We start from the raw sequence: 16,892 nt of genomic DNA, 5'->3' as shown, positions 1-16,892 counted from the left end.
GCCGGGCGCGGATTGGCTCCGAGCCGCAGGAAGTGCCCGCCCCCCGAGGTGTCGACCAATGGGCGGCGGGGGCGGGGCCGTGGCGCAGGCGCCGGAAGCGGAGAGCGACGACGGGACGTCGCGTCGCCGCGCCGGGTCGGGAGCAGCTGCCGGAGTCGCCCGAGGGACCGCCGCCCCCGCCCCGCCATGGCCGAGAGCGACTGGGACACCGTGACGGTGCTGCGCAAGAAGGGCCCCACGGCCGCGCAGGCCAAGTCCAAGCAGGTGCCCGGGGGGCCGGACGGAGCGGCGGCCGGGCCGGGCCGCGCCGCGCCGGGGGCGCGGGCGGGGGGCCGGGGGCCGGGGGCTCGGGCCGGGAGCGGGGCCCGGCGGCGGGGACCCGGGATCGGGCCTGGGAGCGGGGACGAGGGGGCCGGAGCCGGGCGGGGAGGGTGAGGCAGCGAGGACGGGGGCGGGAGGGGGCGAGGATGGGGGGCGCGGGAGACCCGAGACCTGGGCTGGGGCCGGAGACGGCAACCGCCGGGCACCAGGATCGGGGGGACAGGTTGCGGGGAGAGGCTAGAGGCAGAGGGCAGGAAACCAGGCTGGCGGAGGGAGGGGGGGTGGTGGTCAAAGGCCTAGGGTCAGGGGACCAGGCACCAGGGTGGGGACAGACCGGGCATCAGAGTGGGGAGAGGCTAGAGGCCGAGGGCAGGAAACCAGGCTGGGAGCGAGGGTCAGGGGCCGTGGGGCGAGGGGGCGGGGGGACGACGAGTAGGCCTGGGACCCGGGACCCGGGACCCGGGAGGGTGCCTGGATGGACATGAGGTTGGGGACAGGTGCGCAGATGGAGAACTGGGTTGGGACCCAAGTGTGAGGACCGGAGGTGAGGGTGGGCTCCAGGGCCCAAGGGAAGTGGTGGACACAGGGCCAGCTCAGTCCCGGCACTCCTTGCCTTTGGAGTCTATCCAGGCAGATCTCAGGCTGTAGGAGTGTTGTCTGGAAGCTTGGAAGGTGGACCCTGCTTCTCTGCGTAATAGGAGGCAGGTTGGCTTGAGGGGGGTACCCAGGGCTGGAGGTTGCCAGCGTGGGTGGTCCATACAGGGGTCTGGAGGAAGCCTCCAGCCAGTGCCTCAACTGTGCTGTACAGATCAGGTGACTGGTATTTGTGACCAGCCCTGGGCTTATCAAGCTGTACAGTCAAAATAAAATTTACTCCGCCTTTCTTCCCAAGGAAACTTAATTAGCCATAAGCTAGGAGCCATGTGAACTGTACAGAAGGGATCTTGGACACACCACACTTAACATGGCCTACAAGCCACCCCCTAGAGGGTCATAGCATCACTGTTAGGTGATATTATTACTTAGTGACTGTAGACCCCACTCATCACCATTAGTGCTTATGTTTCCAGGGAGACTGCAGTTTTCTGTGGGATGCGTCATCTCTGTCTCATTAGGGCCAGACGCATGGAGGAGGCCATGCCAGGCCAACACTGTGTTCCTTCTTGGCTTTTGCAGTAGAGAAGCCTTTTCTTTCCCTTTTTTTCTGTGGTGCTGGGATTGAACGTGGCGGCATGTACGTGCTAAGTGAGTGCTCTCCACTGAGCTACATATCTAGTCCATCTGGCTCTTTTTTTTTTTTTTCTTCTCAAGGCTGGCACTCTACCACTTGAGCCACACTTCCACTTCGTGCATTTTGCTAGTTACTTGGAGATGAGTCTTGTGGACTTTCCCACCCAGGCTGGCTTCAAATTGTGATGCTCAGATTTCAGCCTCCTGAGTGGTTAGGATTATAGGCATGAGCCACCAGTACTTGGCTCAGCAGAGACTGTTGATACACAGCCTCTGCCAGCCTTGAAGTCACTATCCCCTGCCTCTGTCTCCTGAATGCTGGGATTACATGCATTTGCTACTCAACCCTGCTCATGTTTGTTTTTTTAATGCAAAAAAGCTGTGTTTCCTAGCAACAGCTTATTGTGTATCTCCTGGATATTTGATGCTGGAGCATACTGTCTGGAGTGGTTCCCCCAAATCTTTGGGAGAGACATCCTGAGGTCTCCAGTGAATGCCTGAAAGCAGGGATAATATTGGACTGTGTGTGTGCAAGTGTAACTAAGTTCAGTGTGTAAATCAGGAAGTGAGAGACTCACAATAATAAGAAACATCAAATAAGACAACATGCTATAAAAGAAGAAATGTGGAGCTGGGTGTTGGTGGCTCACGCCTGTAATCCTAGATACTCAGGAGGCGGAGATCTGAGGATCATGGTTCAAAGCCAGCCTGGGCAGGAAAGTCAGTGAGACTCATCTCCAATTAACCACCAGAAAACTGGAAGTGGTGCTGTGGCTCCAAGTGGTAGAGTGCTAGCCTTGAGCAAAAAAGCTCAGCGACAACGCCCAGGCCCTGAGCATAAGCTCCACAACATCCACAACTGAACAAAAGGAGTGAATGTTATCTCTCTCTTCCTCTTTCTGTGGTGGTGTGAGAGGATACAATGTCTCGGTGATACAATGAAGTGTTGTGAGTCTTGGGGGCATGGTGACAGCGCTTTAGGCTCTTGGGACGGGGCTCCCTGAACACCAGCACTGCGATACTGATTCCATGGCAGTTGATCTAGTAGCCAAGATGACTAAGTGGTAAACCTGCAACTAGTGCATTCAGTACAGATACACTGGACCGAGGAAGGACTCATGTCTCAGGTGGGACAGAGAGGAGATGGGGTGAGATTTCATTATACTGTCCAGAAAATACAATTTAAAATTCATGAGTTGTCTATTTCTGATATCTTCCATGTAATATCTCTGGATTGAGGTTGACTATAGGTAACTAAAATTGCGGATAAGGGGGACTGCTATAATGAGCTTGGTTATTAGTCTCAGGATTGACTAACCCTTCAGAGCCATTAGCAGCATGCTGACTGGCTAGTGGTGCTCTAAATGGGGTGCTCAACATTCCTGAATCTCTTTCTAATTTTCTAGGCCATCTTAGCAGCTCAAAGACGAGGTGAAGATGTGGAGACGTCTAAGAAATGTAGGTGCTTGTGTTTCTGCTTGCAAAACAAGAATGTGTTCTGGGGTCATCAGCCTGAGGGTGTGGCCAGGTAGCATGCCTGGGACCTTTCAGGAGCCAGTGGCTTGCAGCCACTGACAGCCTGTGGCTCAGCCTGGCAGTGTGAGGTTATCAAGAATTGTTATCTTCCTCCCACTTCCTGCAACTGAGAGCAATGTGGACTTTGTGCTCTTAGGTCTGGGAATCTGAGGCAGGATGGCTTCCGGTGTCATTGGGAAAGCCTGTTGGTCTGGACACCATTCTTCTTCTTCTTATTATTATTATTGCTGGTCCTGGGGCTTGAACTCGGGACCTGTACACTGTCCCTGAGCCTCTCTGTTTTCAAGGTGCTCTACCACTTGAGCCACAGTACCACTTCTGGCCCTTGCTGTTTATGTGGTACTGAGGAATGGAACCTAGAGCCTCAGGCATGCTAGGCAGACACTCTACCACTAAGCCACATTCCCAGACCAATCTTTTTTACTTTGATTCTGCTACTGGCACTTGAACTCAGGGCCTTACCCTCTTGCTCTCTTGCTTGGTTTTTTTCCATTCAAGACTAGCACTCTACCACTTGAGCCACAGCTCTTTTTCTGGCTCTTTGGTGATTAATTGGAGGTAAGAGTCCCATGGCCTTTTCTGCCCATGCTGGCTTCAACCGATGATCCTCAGATCTCAGCATCCTGAGTGGCGAGGGTTACAGAAGTGAGTGATCAGTGCCTGGCTTGGACACCATCCTGAAATTGTTTTTTCCTGTATGAACTGCAAACCCTGTGCTCTGTGCTGATCAGGGGCTGCTGGCCAGAACAAGCAGCATTCGATCACCAAGAACACAGCCAAGCTGGACCGGGAGACGGAGGAGCTGCACCATGACAGGGTGACCCTGGAGGTGGGCAAAGTGATCCAGCGAGGCCGGCAGAGCAATGGGCTGACGCAGAAGGACCTGGCCACGGTGAGGCTCTGGCCGCCATGGGCCTGGGGAGGCGGGCAGCCCGTACCCAGATGCAGGCTGGGTGCTCCCTGCCTCTGGTGGCTTTGGGATCTCCACTTGGGCCTCACCAAAACCTCTGGGTGGGCCAGGTCAGAGCAGCTGCAGCTTCTTGCCTGAGCTCTGTCTGTTCAGGGTGAGACCCAAGCCCCAGAGGCCGCAGCCTGTGGGTGCCTCCTGGGCCCCCATCTCAGGCCCATGTGGGTAAGGCGCATCTCCCCCTCAGAAAATCAATGAAAAGCCTCAAGTCATTGCGGACTACGAGAGTGGACGCGCCATTCCCAATAACCAGGTCCTGGGCAAAATCGAGAGAGCCATTGGTAAGTGTCTCCCTTTGCAAGGCCTCGGCCAGGCAGTGCCCTCTCGGGATAGACATGGAGGACTAGGACCTGCTGTCCATTCTGCCCAAGAGCTTTCTATTTGGGGGACGCTGGGGACTCCAGAGCCTCCTAGCTGTGGGCCAGCATCTGCCCTGAGAGGAAGGGAAGGTTGGCCACGTGCCGTGTTCTGCTCCCATAGTGCCTTGCCCCTCCATGGTGGCCAAACTCAATGTTCCAGCTCTCCTGGGACTGAGTGTTCATCCTCCGCCTCCCAGATCACTAGCGTCTGCTCTTGAAAAGCGAACTGGAAAGCTGAGAGCTAGTCATGTGTGTGTGTAGGAACAGGGCGTGCACCCCTCGGTACACTTGGCCAGGGTGGCAGCCCGCTGGTCCAGGACTGAGGGGCTGCAAAGGGCTCAGTCCCCCACCACCTCGTTTCAGGCCTCAAGCTCCGGGGAAAGGACATCGGAAAGCCCATTGAGAAGGGGCCACGGGCGAAATGAGCACAAAGCCTCGAAGCCAGTGCGTTCCGGCTGAGCTCTTCTGGTTGGTCCCCTGACTACCAGCACTGCCGTGGGTCTCCCACGAGGTGGAGCGGAACATGGGGGCAGGGCTGTGGGCCCCCTCGACCCATACCTGCTGTCAAACAAAGCATAAGCTTGCAAAGTACTGGCCTCGCTCTTTCCTCCCTGCCTTCCGTCCCTTGCACTGCAGCGCGGCTGAGGACTTTCCCTCTGGAGGTCTCTGCCTGAGGGTTGGGGCGTTCTGAGAACCTCCTGTGGGAAGCCCGGCCGTGGTCAGGAAGAGACAGTGCTGTATACAGCTTTTAAGAACACGTGCCCTTCCAGCTGGTGGGAAGCAGCGGGCAGTGCCCCTGTGTCCCTTAGCTCCTCCTGACCGGCTGGGGGTAGGGACCTGGGGGGCTGAAGGTTAGTGTCTCTTCTTCTCGGCGCCATCTCCATTTTACCGTCTGCTCAGTGGACGTCCGTCAGCCCCCGGGCTTCTGAAGACGCCGAGCAGCGCCGGCCGTGTCCCGGGGCTACTGCCCCTAGGAAGGCTGAGCCCCAGGACAGGCAGGGACCTAGCCGTGGCCTCTTAGGTCAGATGTGTCCACGAGCAGGCCGTTTCAAGTCTTTGTGTGGCTGCCTTGGCGTGGGGGTCACTGCCCTCCCTGAGGACAGCCGCACAGCCGTACAGCCGTTTCAAGTCTTTGTGTGGCTGCCTGGGCGTGGGGGTCACTGCCCTCCCTGAGGACAGCCGCACAGCTGTACAGCCTGCAGCGGGCCAGAGCCTCAAAGCCCCCTGGGGGTGGAGGCGTCCGCATCCCTTCATCGGCACCCTGGTCCTGTGCAGGCTTCCCGGTGAGCCCTGGGGCTGCTCAGACACAGCTGACGACTCCAGCCCTAGACGCGGGGCCTCTGTCAGGACAGGCCACCTGGAAGCCATCCTGTCAGGGTGCTTTTAGGCCTGCAGCGTGCCTGCACGCGTCCCCAGTGGGTGCAGAGTCACCCACCCGGCACGCGTGAGCCGGGGATTGTGCTCTGCCCGTCACCTGAGGGCCTCGGGGGGTCTCCCCTCTCCATGCGAGGAGAGGCTAAGAGTGCGCCCCAGGTCCCCACTTCAGCAGTGCTGACCCCGGCCCGAGCCGCCCGCCCCCCGCCGGCCCCCAGCGCTGACCCCGGCCCGAGCCGCCGGCCCCCAGCGCTGACCCCGGCCCGAGCCGCCCGCCCCCCGCTGGCCCGCAGCAGTGACTTCGGCCTGAGCCGCCCCTGGGCACTGGAGTTTATTCACAGTATCACAGCCCCTCGGCCACCGGGGAGGCAGTCACTGGATGGGAAGAGGGCCCCCGGAAGGGTGGCGCGTCCCACTGAGTGACCCAGCCTGGAGGGGGCCATCTCCAATTTCTTGGCTGAGGTCTGGCCAAGTGCCGGGGCCACGGCCATGTCTGAGTGGTCTACGGGTTACTGGTGACAGATGCTGGGAGAGTGACTCGGTCCTGGGAGGAAGGAGGGAGCTCTGTGATGTCTCCCATGGGCGGGGCACGGGCGGGGCAGCCGGCGGGCAGAGGGGCAGGGCAGCAGGTAGGCAGAGGGGCACGGGCGGGGCAGTGGGCAGGCAGAGGGGCACGGGCGGGGCAGTGGGCGGGCAGAGGGGCACAGGCGGGGCAGTGGGCGGGCAGAGGGGCTCGGGCGGGGCAGCGTATGGGCAGAGGGGCACGGGTGGGGCAGCAGGCAGGCAGAGGGGCGCGGGCGGGGCAGAGGGGCGCGGGCGGGGCAGCGGGCGGCTGGTGGCCAGAGGGCCCTCTGCCCGGCCGTGGTCCAGGGTGCCTCTCCCTGTAGCTGAGCAGAGGCCGGCTCTGGTTCACCCTGTGGGACTCCTACCGCGTGGAACAGGATGTTGTCAAAGCCAGGGGTGGCGGCGTCTGTGCCCCTGCGGGAGAAGCCCCTCTGCAGCCAGTGCCGGGCGCCCAGCCCCAGCACCCCCAGGAGCGCGAGGAAGACGAGCGCTCCGGCCACCGCAGCTGGCACCGGCACCGGCATGGCCGTGGTCCCTGGAGGCCAAGAGGGATCGTTATGCTGGGACTCGGGTCCCCTGTCCCGGTGCTGGGGTCCAGGCCCCTCAGCACCACATACACAGAAAAAGCCGGAAGTGGAGCTGAGGCTCGAGTGGTAGAGCGCTAGCCTTGAGCAAAAAAAAAAAAAACTGATTTCAAGCCCTTGGGCAGCAAAACAACAAAAGCAAAACTAAAGAGGGGCTGCAGCTACCAGGCTGGACCCAGCCCTTCCAGGGTACAGCAGCTGCCCCGCTCTCCCCCAGCCCGCTGTGCCCCAGGGCTGGCCTTCCCTAGGAATGGGCACAGGGAGTGTGGAGCCCGCCGGCAGGGGCCAGGCCAGGGGGCAGTGGGAGCCAAGGGCCACTGGAGAGTGGAGGGGAGCTGTGGTGGCCCTGGCTTCCTAGGCTGGGTCCCCGGCCACCCAGACCCCGGGGAGGCCGGTGCGCACCTTGGCTGGGTGCGGGCTGCTGGCAGGGCCTCCCGGCCAGGTACTCAACATCATCCAGGGCGATGGGCCCCCCGACCGGCTGCCCACTCAGAGTGGCTTCAAACACAACCTGATGTAGGAAAATAATTTGAGGACCTGGGAGCATGGGAAAGGGGGGAAGGAGGGGAGCCACGGGGGACCTCCGTGCAAGGCCTCACCTGGAACTCTTCTGGGCTGGCCACCTCAACTTGGGCCTGAAGCCACTGGTGCCGCTGGTGCCCGCCCTGGCCCCATAGGGCCAGCTGGCCCCGGGCGGTGCTGAGGAGCACCCTCAGCTCCCCCCTGTCTGGTGGCAGAGGTCGGGGTGATCAGGTCCCTCGAGGGGGCCCCACCGGCCCCACCCCTGCGTCTCAGCACCCCGCCAGTGCCCCTGGGCCTAACCCCACTCACAGAAGTGCTCCGGGAAGCCCATGTGGTACCAGAAGCGGAGGCAGGAGGCCCGGGTCGCGGGCAGAGGCTCACTGCGCAGCCAGGCCGCCCGCCCCCCGGGGCCCAGCACGCCGGTCTCAAAGAAGGCAAAGTGGCCTGGAAAGGAAAGGGCCGATGAGCCAGGCCCCTGATCCCGTGGCCTCTGACCCAACAGGAGCTTTGGGTCGTGCCCAGTCGGGTAGGTCGGGTGGCACTATGGCTCCCGAGCCCCCCTCCCGGTTCTGCCCTCTGCTCCGGCCAGTGCCCACCTGCCTGTGTGCCCAGGGTGTGGTCCACCGCGGGCTGGGGGTAGCGGGAAGGGATGGCCGCGCCGCTCCAGTCCCAGCTGTACCCGCCCAGGCTGGGCCAGGCCAGGTGGCTCCATCCACACAGGCCAGACTCGAAGTCGCAGGACCCTGTGGGGAGCCGGCTGGTGAGCGGAGCTGCTCCGCCCCTGCTGTCCCAGCCCGCGGCGGGGCGGGGCGGGGACCGTGCACCGCCGGCCCCGGTTCTCACCCGGCCTGGCGCAGGGCCCGTCGTGGAGGGAGAGGTCATCCAGGGCCACGTAGGAGTCCTCCACGCCCGCCGCCACCGCCTCGAACACCACCTGCAGGTGCAGGGCCCGAGGCTGGCGGCCCAGCTGGAGCAGCCCCAGGGTGAGGACCCCGCCCGGGGCCGGGCACTCACCCTCCAGGTCCTCTCGGCTCGCAAGTCCACACCAGCCAGGCGCCAGGCGCGTCCCCCGGGAGCGCTCAGGCTGAGCACCTGCCGCCTCCTGCCCTCCTCCACGTGGACCCGCAGCGCCCCTGTCCCCCCGCCGAGGGCAGCCCAGGTCAGCCGCTGGGGAGAAGCGGCCGCCGGCTGTCCAGGCCCGCCCGGGCGGAGCCGCCTCCACGGCCCTTACCTGGGCTTCGGAGACTCAGGTGGTACCAGAAGGTCAGGCAGCTGGGTCGGGCCAGCGGCGGGTGGGGCGCTGAGGTCAAGGAGGCCGCCTGGCCCTGGGGCAGCGCCTCTGGGCTGGTGTCCACCACCATGTAGTGCCCTGTGGGGCCCAGCGTCAGCCCCCCTGCCCTCGCCGGCCCCCCGCCCTCTGCCCACGCCAGGCGGGACCACGCCCGATGCCTTGGGTCGTCTCGGTGGTGTGGTCTGTCCGGGGGCCCCAGAGGGCCTGGCCCGAGGCATTGGCCTGGCGCGTCCACAGGCCCCGGCCTCCGGTGGAGAAGCCACAGGCGGAGTCCTCGAAGGAACAGCTCCTGGGAGCCCAGCAGGGGCCGGGCCGCACGGCCATGTCGTCCAGGGCCATGGTGCCTCGGTACCCGTCCCGGAGGCCCTCGAACAGCAGCTGAAGGCAAAAGGCGTGAAGGCAAAAGGCGTCAGCGGGCAGGTGCCCGTCCCGCCCCGCCCTGCCCGCCGGTGTCAGCCTTACCTGGTACTTGGGGCCGGGCAGAGGCCCGTGGTGGAGGGTGGCCCAGGCCTGGTGCCAGCGGTTACCGTGGGTGCCCGTGCGGGACCACAGCCATGTGTCCTGCTCCCCGTCCCTCCTCAGGGCCAGGCGCAGTGTCCCTGCAAGGAGGGGCATGGGAGGGGGCCGCCCCCGACGCCGCCCCAGGGCCCCTGGGCAGCGCGGCCCCCAGCCCCGGAGCGCTCACCGATCTGGGGTCCGTACAGGTGGTACCAGAAGCTGAGGCATTCCTCGGGGGCTGCTGGCACCTGCACCCCCGTGAGCAAGTGGGCTCCTTGGCCTTGGGCAGGAGGGTCTGTGGGGTCCAGGAGCATGAAGAAGCCTGAGGGGGACATGGCTGAGCTGCAGGGGCGCCCCTCCGGGTCTGGGAGCCCCCTGTGTTTGAGGCCCCTGGCCTGGGGACCCCTACGTCTGGCAGGTCCTGTTGGGTATGTGGGCCTTGAACCCCCACTGGGTGAGAAGGCTGAGTCTGGGGGCTCCTCTACACCTGAGAGAACCCCCCCAGGTCTGAGGGGCTCCCGGGTCTGGAGGCCCCCTCAGACGAGGTGTCCCGTAGGTCTGAAGGACCCCCCTACCTTGGCCAGTGGTATGGTCATAGCCAGGGCCGTGGCTCTTCACCCGGCGCCAGTGGGCGTCTGTGCGGTGGCCCGTGTGCCAGCTACACTCGTCCCGCTCAAAGTTACAGGAGACCTCTGGAAGGGCAGGGGGTCAGCACCCCACCACCCCTCCCCAGACACCCCTGGAGGGGGGCGGGAGCTCCCCAGGGACCTTGGTCTCTCCCGGTGGTCACTGTGGGGCTGCAGTCCCTCGTGGTCACGTTGTCCACTCCAGCCCCCTGCTGGCCAGGGCCATCCAAGTCCAACAAGCCGACCAGCTCCAGCTTCAGGCAGGAAGACGGGTAAGCCAGGGCCCGCTCCGTCACGACGCCCTCCGCCCGCCGGAGCCGGGGCCTCTCACCCGGAAGGGCCGGTGCCGGGCTCCCAGAAGGACCTTGTCCACCGTCCAGCTCCCCGAGCTGCCGCCCGGGGCCTGCCACACCACTTCCCGGGAGCCGCGCTCCACCACGGCCAGCGCCAGGAAGCCTGGCGGGGCAGAGCAGGCGTGGGCGGGGCCGAGCTGGGGTGGGCGTGGCCGAGCTGGCGTGGGAGGGGCAGAGCATGCGTGGGCGGGGCCGAGCTGGCGTGGGCGGGGCAGAGCAGGCTGGGCGGGCAGAGCTGGGGTGGGCGTGGCCGAGCTGGGGTGGGCGGGGCAGAGCTGGCGTGGGCGGGGCCGAGCTGGGGTGGGCGGGGCCGAGCAGGCGTGGGCGGGGCCGAGCAGGCGTGGGCGGGGCCGAGCTGGCGTGGGCGGGGCCGAGCTGGGGTGGGCGGGGGCAGAGCAGGCTGGGCGGGGCCGAGCTGGGGTGGGCGGGGCCTAGCTGGCGTGGGCGGGGCCTCCTCCCGCCCCGCCCCCGGAGGGACGCCCTGAGGCCGGGGGGCGGCTGGGGGGTACCTGGGGGGTGCCCGTGGAAGTAGTAAGCCATGTGGAGCTCACAGCGGGGGCCAGAAGGGCCCAGCGGGGGGGTGAGGGCCCGGGCCGGGGCCCTCAGCTGCCCCCAGGCCTTCTGAAGAGACAAGAAGTGCCCTGGGGGAAAGAAAGGTGGGAGGTGATCCACCAGCCTGGGGTTCCTCCAGCTGCCCCTGCCGTCCCCACCTCTCCTGTGGGGTCCCCTGGGCCTTACCGGGAGCGGCACCGCTGGCACCTGTGGCAGACCCCCAGCGCCGGGCGGGGAGCCGCTGCCACTGGAGCCGCCCGACGCTGGCATCCTCCCAGCCCCCTGCGGAGTCGGACTCAAAGTCGGTGGTGCCTGCAAAGGCAGCCGTGCTGAAGGGCAGCAGGGTCGGGGTCCCCCGCCCCGGGCTCCCTGCGGCCAGTCAGTCTCAGGCAGGATCCCCCCCCCCCGCGGCCAGTCAGTCTCAGGCAGGATCCCCCCCCCTGCGGCCAGTCAGTCTCAGCAGGTTCCCCCGCCCCGCCCCTGGCCAGTCTTGTCCGGCAGGAGGCCAGGGCAGGCCCCGCTGGCCTCACCACACTCCCGCTCGTCCTCGCCTGCGGCACACTGCGGCTGGAAGTCGCACAGCTGCTCGGGGGGCACGCACAGGTCCTGGCAGGAGAGGTGCCCTGGCTCACACACACCCTGGGGCCGCAGGCCAGAGGGCCGGGTGGCGGGAGCCAGCGCCCGGGGCCCGGGAGGCGGCGACTGCAGGGCAGACCCCTCTGTGGAGCAGAACTGGGTTCAGGCAGGGAGCGGGTGCCTCTCCAGGGCCGGGCAGGGGGAAGGGGCTCGGGCAGGTCACCGGGTACTGCTCTGCAGTGGTTGGACAGAATGAGGTCATCCAGGCCCACGACGCCTCCTGGACCTGTCTCCCCGACGAGGAGGATCTGGGAGTAGAGGAGGTTTAGGGGGGCCCCTGCCTCCCCCCACTCCAGGGTCTGTTCCCCGACACCTCCACCCATGGCCTTTACACTGGGAAGGGCCAGACCCCACTTCCGGCTTCCCTAAAGGGCACTGCAGGAGGGCCGTCCGCGCGGGCCCCGTGCCCCCTCCTGGGCGCCTGGCGGGGCTCCCAGGCCCCACCCCCGGGGGGCCCCGTCATCGCGGGGCCAGCCTTACCTGGAAGGGCTGGGAGGCCCGGATATCCACCCGGTCTCGGACCCAGGCCGCGCCCAGCTCCCCGCGGCGTCTTCGCAGCAGGACGGGCGCCGGCGGGGCGCCGGGCCCAGGGGTCCGCAGGAGCAGCCGGAGGCAGCCGGCCTCGGACCCGTGCAGGTAGTAATAAAAGACGAGCTGGAAGGGACGCCAAGGCTGGGCGGAGGGTCCCCCGGCCCCCAGGCGGCCGGCGGGGGGCCCTGGGCTGCCCGGCCCTCTCACCGAGCAGTTGTAGGGATCCGACGCCTGGAACTCGGGGCTGGATAGGACGGCAGGGGCGCCTGGCTTGGCCACGGAGGTCAGGAAGGCGCCTGCGGAGAGCCGGTGTGGGCGGGCGGGCGGGGAGGAGGGGGTCACGGGGGGGGGGCCGTGGCCAGGACCCCTGCGGCTCTCACCACGGGCGCTGTTCTGGCTGTGGTCCCGGCGCGGCCAGGCGGGGCGCAGAGGGCCGCCGGCACTGTGGTTCCGGGTCCAGCCCTCCGCGCGGTCCCACAGGCCCAGGCCTGTCTCAAAGTCCGTGGCCGTGAAGTGGCCTAAGAGGGGGGGGGGGTGGCTATCAGGGCCGCCGAGCAGCCCCAGCTCGCGCCGACACTGACCCCTCACCTCCGGAATGGCCGCGCTAAGGCGCTAAGGCGCCCGCCCAGACGCCCCTCCCGCTCCCCGGAAGCCCCGCTGCCCGCCCCGCCTCACCGCAGGTGGCTGGGTCCTCGTCAGAGCCGTCCCCGCAGTTGTCCTCGCCGTCACACACGTGCTGGGCCTCCACACAGGCCTGGTTCCCGCAGTGGTGCTGCCCCCGGGGGCAGCTGGCTTGGGGGCCTGGGGTGGGGAGGGGGGTCGTCTGAGCCGGGGGGCAGATCCCCGCACTCGTGCGGGGCACCGGGTGGCGGGGGGCCTCACGGGGCAGCGCGCAGTCCCAGAACTCCACGTCGTCCAGAGCCACGGTGCCTCTGTGGGTGGCGTTGCGGGTGGCAGAGATGGTCACCTGCAGAGGGGGTGGGGCTTACGACGGCGGCCGGGCCCAGCCCCTGCCCACTGCCCGGGATGCGGCCAGGACGCCCCCCCCCCCCACTCACCACCTGGAAGGGGCCCGGGGTGTGGCCAGGCCCAGCCCCTCCCCACTGCCCAGGATGCGGCCAGGACGCCCCCCCCCCCCCACTCACCACCTGGAAGGGGCCCGGGGTGCGGCCAGGCCCAGCCCCTCCCCACTGCCCGGGATGCGGCCAGGACGCCCCCCCCCCCCCCACTCACCACCTGGAAGGGGCCCGGGGTGCGGCCAGGCCCAGCCTCTCCCCACTGCCCCGGCAGCCAGGATGCCCCCCTCCTCACCACCCGGAAGGGGCCCGGGGTGCGGCCAGGCCCAGCCCCTGCCCACTGCCCCGGCAGCCAGGACGACCCCCTCCTCACCACCCCTGCCCACTGCCCGGGATGCGGCCAGGACGCCCCCACTCACCCGGAAGGGGCCCGGGATGCGGCCGGTGGTCACAGCCAGCGCCTGCCAGCCGGAGCGCCAGGGCCCCGAGCTCTGCCACAGGGCCAGCGTCTCTGCACCGTGGGTCAGTGCCAGCTGCAGCTCAGCCACACCTAACGCATGAGGGGGGCCTGGAGGGAGCTGCGCCCCATGGTGCCCCCCTGCCTTCTATCTGCGCCCCACGGTGCCCCCCACCTTCTATCTGCGCCCCACAGTGCCCCCGCCTTCTATCTGCGCTCCCTTGTGCCCCCCCACCTTCTATCTGCACCCCACCGTGCCCCCCACCTTCTATCTGCCCCCCGCCTTCTATCTGCGCTCCCTTGTGCCCCCTGCCTTCTATCTGCTCCCCCACCTTCTATCTGCACCCCATGGTGCCCCCCGCCTTCTATCTGCACCCCACTGTGCCCCCCCGCTTTCTATCTGCCCCCCCACCTTCTATCTGCACCCCACCGTGCCCCCCCCGCTTTCTATCTGCCCCCCCACCTTCTATCTGCACCCTATGGTGCCCCCCGCCTTCTATCTGCACCCCACCGTGCCCCCCCCGCTTTCTATCTGCCCCCCCCGCCTTCTATCTGCGCCCCACAGTGCCCCCCGCCTTCTATCTGCGCCCCACGGTGCCCCCTGCCTTCTATCTGTGCCCCCCGCCTTCTATCTGCACCCCACCGTGCCCCCCCGCCTTCTATCTGTGCCCCCCCGCCTTCTATCTGTGCCCCCCCGCCTTCTATCTGCGCCCCACAGTGCCCCCCCGCCTTCTATCTGCACCCCACAGTGCCCCCCCGCCTTCTATCTGCGCCCCACGGTGCCCCCCCTGCCTTGTAGCTGTGGCCCCCTCTGGGCACCTCTCTGAGCCGCCCCTCTTCCTCCCTCCAGCTCTTTTCCAGCCCCCCCCATGCACCTCCGGAGGCTGCGAGGAACCAGAGCCTCAGCTCACAGGTGGGGGCCGCCTGGCGCAGCACGGGGGAGCGCAGGGAGGCCACGGACGCCTCCTTCCCGCGGCGGGCGCCCGCGGCCATGTACCAGCCTGGCCGGCGGAGAGGTCAGAGGTCACTCTCCAGAGCGGGAGAAGGGGGGCGGGTCCCTCCTCCCGAGCCTCACCCAGGTCAGTGCCACGAGTGTGGTCCGCGTGGGGCCCGGGACCCTCCAGCACCGCGCCGGCCCGGTCCCGGAGCCAGCGGTAGCCCGAGGTGCTGATGTCCTGCCAGCCACAGGCGTCCTGCTCGAAGTCGCAGGCGAAGGGCGCGCCCCGGGGGGCGGCCCCGCGGTAGCCTGGGAGCGCGTGGGGTCAGGCCAGGCATCCGCCCCCGGGGCCGCCCTGCCCGCGCCCGCCGGGCCCCTCGCGCCCCTCGCGCCCCGGGGGGAGGCCCCGCGGCAGCCCGGGAGCCTGTGTCGCGGGGTGTCCTGCCCCCCCGGCCGCCCTGCCCGCGCCCCTCGCGCCCCTCGTGCCCCTCGCGCCCCGGGGGGAGGCCCCGCGGCAGCCCGGGAGCCTGTGTCGCGGGGTGTCCTGCCCCCCCGGCCGCCCTGCCCGCGCCCCTCGCGCCCCTCGTGCCCCTCGCGCCCCGGGGGGAGGCCCCGCGGCAGCCCGGGAGCCTGTGTCGCGGGGTGTCCTGCCCCCCCGGCCGCCCTGCCCGCGCCCCTCGCGCCCCTCGCGCCCCGGGGGGAGGCCCCGCGGCAGCCCGGGAGCCTGTGTCGCGGGGTGTCCTGCCCCCCCGGCCGCCCTGCCCGCGCCCCTCGCGCCCCTCGCGCCCCGGGGGGAGGCCCCGCGGCAGCCCGGGAGCGTGTGTGGTCGGCGTCCCGCCCCCCGGCCGCCCTGCCCGCGCCCCTCGCGCCCCTCGCGCCCCGGGGGGAGGCCCCGCGGCAGCCCGGGAGCCTGTGTCGCGGGGCGTCCCGTCCCCCCAGGCCGCCCTGCCCGCTCCCGCCGGGCCCCGCTCACCACACCAGGCCTCGTCCGAGCAGTCCAGGCAGTCACAGGCAAAGTTGCACACGGCCTCACTGGGGCTCCTGCAGGGACCGGGCGCCCAGGCCTGGCCCGGGGACCCTCCTGCTGGGGGGACGGCAGCAAGATGGGCGGGGGACCCTGGGAATTCCACGTCTAGGAACCTCTCCGACCCCAGCACCCCAGGACATGGCACCCAGCTGCAGCGCTCAGACCTGAGGCCGGCGGGGCGGGCAGGGTGGGGCAGGACGCACAGAGAATTGCCGGGGGAGCCCACAGCCAGCTGCGGCGGGCTGGCAGTGTGGGCACGCAGTGAACAGGGCCTTTGGCGGAACACCCCAGGGAGGGCACCGGACTCTACCCGGCCGTGAAACGGAGGGGCTTCCGGCGTGGTGGAGGGGCCAAACCCCTCATCCAAGAATGGCGGCCGAGGCCTGGAGAGCGGGGCGTCGCTGGCCCTGGGGCTTGTGCTGGGGGTGCCTTACAGGCCTGCCTTCTGGGGGGCGGAGGGGGGGGCGGTCCTGATCTGCACAGTGTCTCCGGCTTGGGGACACCATGAGCGGCTGACTCACCGACGAGCAGGAGCAGGACAGGGGCGAGGTAGCCGGGCAGGGGCATGGCAGGCAGCGAGCGTCTCTGTGGCCGGCTTGGGTCTCACTGGAGCGGGCTCAGTCCCTCAGTGCCTACAGCCCCTTGCCTGGGCCCCACCTGAGGAGGGGCTGAGCATCCGGTTGTAAATGTGTCCCCCAGAGGGCCCCTGGCTCCTTGGGATCAAAGGTCGGGCCTTGGCCGTCCGTCCCACACACCTGCCCAGCAGAATCCCCCACCGGAATGTGTGAAGTAGGGTGGGGTGGCTCCTCCTGGGGGTCTCCAGCCCCCCTCCTCCAACGCAGCCCCGGGGGGCCGAGGCAGCCGGGCCCGGCCAGCGCTGCGCTCTCCATCCCGGAGCGGGCCCCAGCCCCACCCCGGAACGTTCTCCCTCCACCGCCGCTCCCCCATTTATCCATCTCCCCCCACCCCCCTGCCCCCCGCAGTGACACACTGCAAGTCCGTGACAGGGGCCCAGTTTTGGAGAACCCAGAAACTTCTGGCTCCCAGGAAAAGACGAAGCGTGGGCGGGAGGCCCATGCGCGGCCGGCCTGGTGTGGCGGTGTGCCCTTGCCCGGCGAGCCTGCCTGAGCCTGCTGTTTGCTGACCGGTCGTGTCTCAGTGTTAACTACCGGGGCGCAGCGTCCGGCCCACGGGTGGTGAGGGCCGGCGTGTGACCCACCAGCCCCGGATCGGGCTGCCTCTCACCAGGCGGGGGGCTCCCACCCCCTCCTCTACAGAAGGAGGGGGGGCGGGGGCGGGGGGGCCGAGGGAGAGGGGCACACACGAATGGACCTGGGAACCCATTCCAGAAGCCAGGGCCGTGGGACCACATCGCACCCCCCACGAGTGTCCTGGGCTGGCAGGCCACGCAGGAGCGCTAGGGACTCGCTGGCCAGGACGGGGGTCACCAGGGCTCATTCCCGGTGGGGAGCCAAGGGCGAGCTCCAGGAAGAAGGCGTGGGAACCCCAGT

At 67.6% G+C, this 16,892-nt stretch overlaps 2 protein-coding genes across 2 annotated transcripts; one reads left to right on the top strand and one right to left on the bottom strand.

The window, feature by feature from the left end:
• Nucleotides 1-81: 81 nt before the first annotated feature.
• Edf1 (endothelial differentiation related factor 1) lies at nt 82-5,004 on the top strand. Its single transcript, XM_048346307.1, has 5 exons — nt 82-264; nt 2,958-3,009; nt 3,819-3,979; nt 4,242-4,335; nt 4,777-5,004. Exons 1-5 carry the CDS (start codon nt 187-189, stop codon nt 4,836-4,838), a joined length of 447 nt encoding a protein of 148 aa, XP_048202264.1. The 5' UTR covers nt 82-186; the 3' UTR covers nt 4,839-5,004.
• Nucleotides 5,005-6,096: 1,092 nt separating this feature from the next.
• Nucleotides 6,097-15,948, bottom strand: Mamdc4 (MAM domain containing 4). The gene is made up of 29 exons (XM_048349066.1): nt 15,903-15,948; nt 15,328-15,438; nt 14,493-14,675; nt 14,293-14,418; nt 13,380-13,510; nt 12,827-12,911; nt 12,620-12,745; nt 12,325-12,462; nt 12,152-12,240; nt 11,894-12,067; nt 11,577-11,661; nt 11,308-11,496; nt 10,964-11,089; nt 10,735-10,866; nt 10,204-10,328; nt 10,015-10,126; nt 9,822-9,938; nt 9,434-9,568; nt 9,211-9,347; nt 8,907-9,126; nt 8,689-8,826; nt 8,472-8,590; nt 8,301-8,391; nt 8,054-8,200; nt 7,767-7,901; nt 7,535-7,662; nt 7,338-7,446; nt 6,717-6,886; nt 6,097-6,331 (listed from the first exon to the last, which is right to left on the bottom strand). Exons 1-29 carry the CDS (start codon nt 15,946-15,948, stop codon nt 6,290-6,292), a joined length of 3,666 nt encoding a protein of 1,221 aa, XP_048205023.1. The 3' UTR covers nt 6,097-6,289.
• Between the last annotated feature and the right edge of the window lie 944 nt (nt 15,949-16,892).

The sequence above is a fragment of the Perognathus longimembris genome, chromosome 1 (genome assembly GCF_023159225.1).
Source record: "Perognathus longimembris pacificus isolate PPM17 chromosome 1, ASM2315922v1, whole genome shotgun sequence".
Classification (NCBI taxonomy): domain Eukaryota; kingdom Metazoa; phylum Chordata; class Mammalia; order Rodentia; family Heteromyidae; genus Perognathus; species Perognathus longimembris.
Note: the sequence above shows the minus strand (reverse complement) of the source record. Positions and strands in the feature narration are given on the sequence as shown.

Excerpts from the sequence above, each read along its gene's own strand:
- Edf1 (XM_048346307.1), top strand. The coding sequence starts at position 187 with ATGGCCGAGAGCGACTGGGACACCGTGACGGTGCTGCGCAAGAAGGGC. Across the intron at positions 265-2,957 it reads CGCAGGCCAAGTCCAAGCAG|GCCATCTTAGCAGCTCAAAG; the intron begins GTGCCCGGGGGG and ends CTAATTTTCTAG. Across the intron at positions 3,980-4,241 it reads CGCAGAAGGACCTGGCCACG|AAAATCAATGAAAAGCCTCA; the intron begins GTGAGGCTCTGG and ends TCTCCCCCTCAG.
- Mamdc4 (XM_048349066.1), bottom strand. The coding sequence starts at position 15,948 with ATGCCCCTGCCCGGCTACCTCGCCCCTGTCCTGCTCCTGCTCGTCG. Across the intron at positions 11,662-11,893 it reads GGGCCTCCCAGCCCTTCCAG|ATCCTCCTCGTCGGGGAGAC; the intron begins GTAAGGCTGGCC and ends CTCTACTCCCAG. Across the intron at positions 10,867-10,963 it reads TGCCAGCGGTGCCGCTCCCG|GGCACTTCTTGTCTCTTCAG; the intron begins GTAAGGCCCAGG and ends TCTTTCCCCCAG.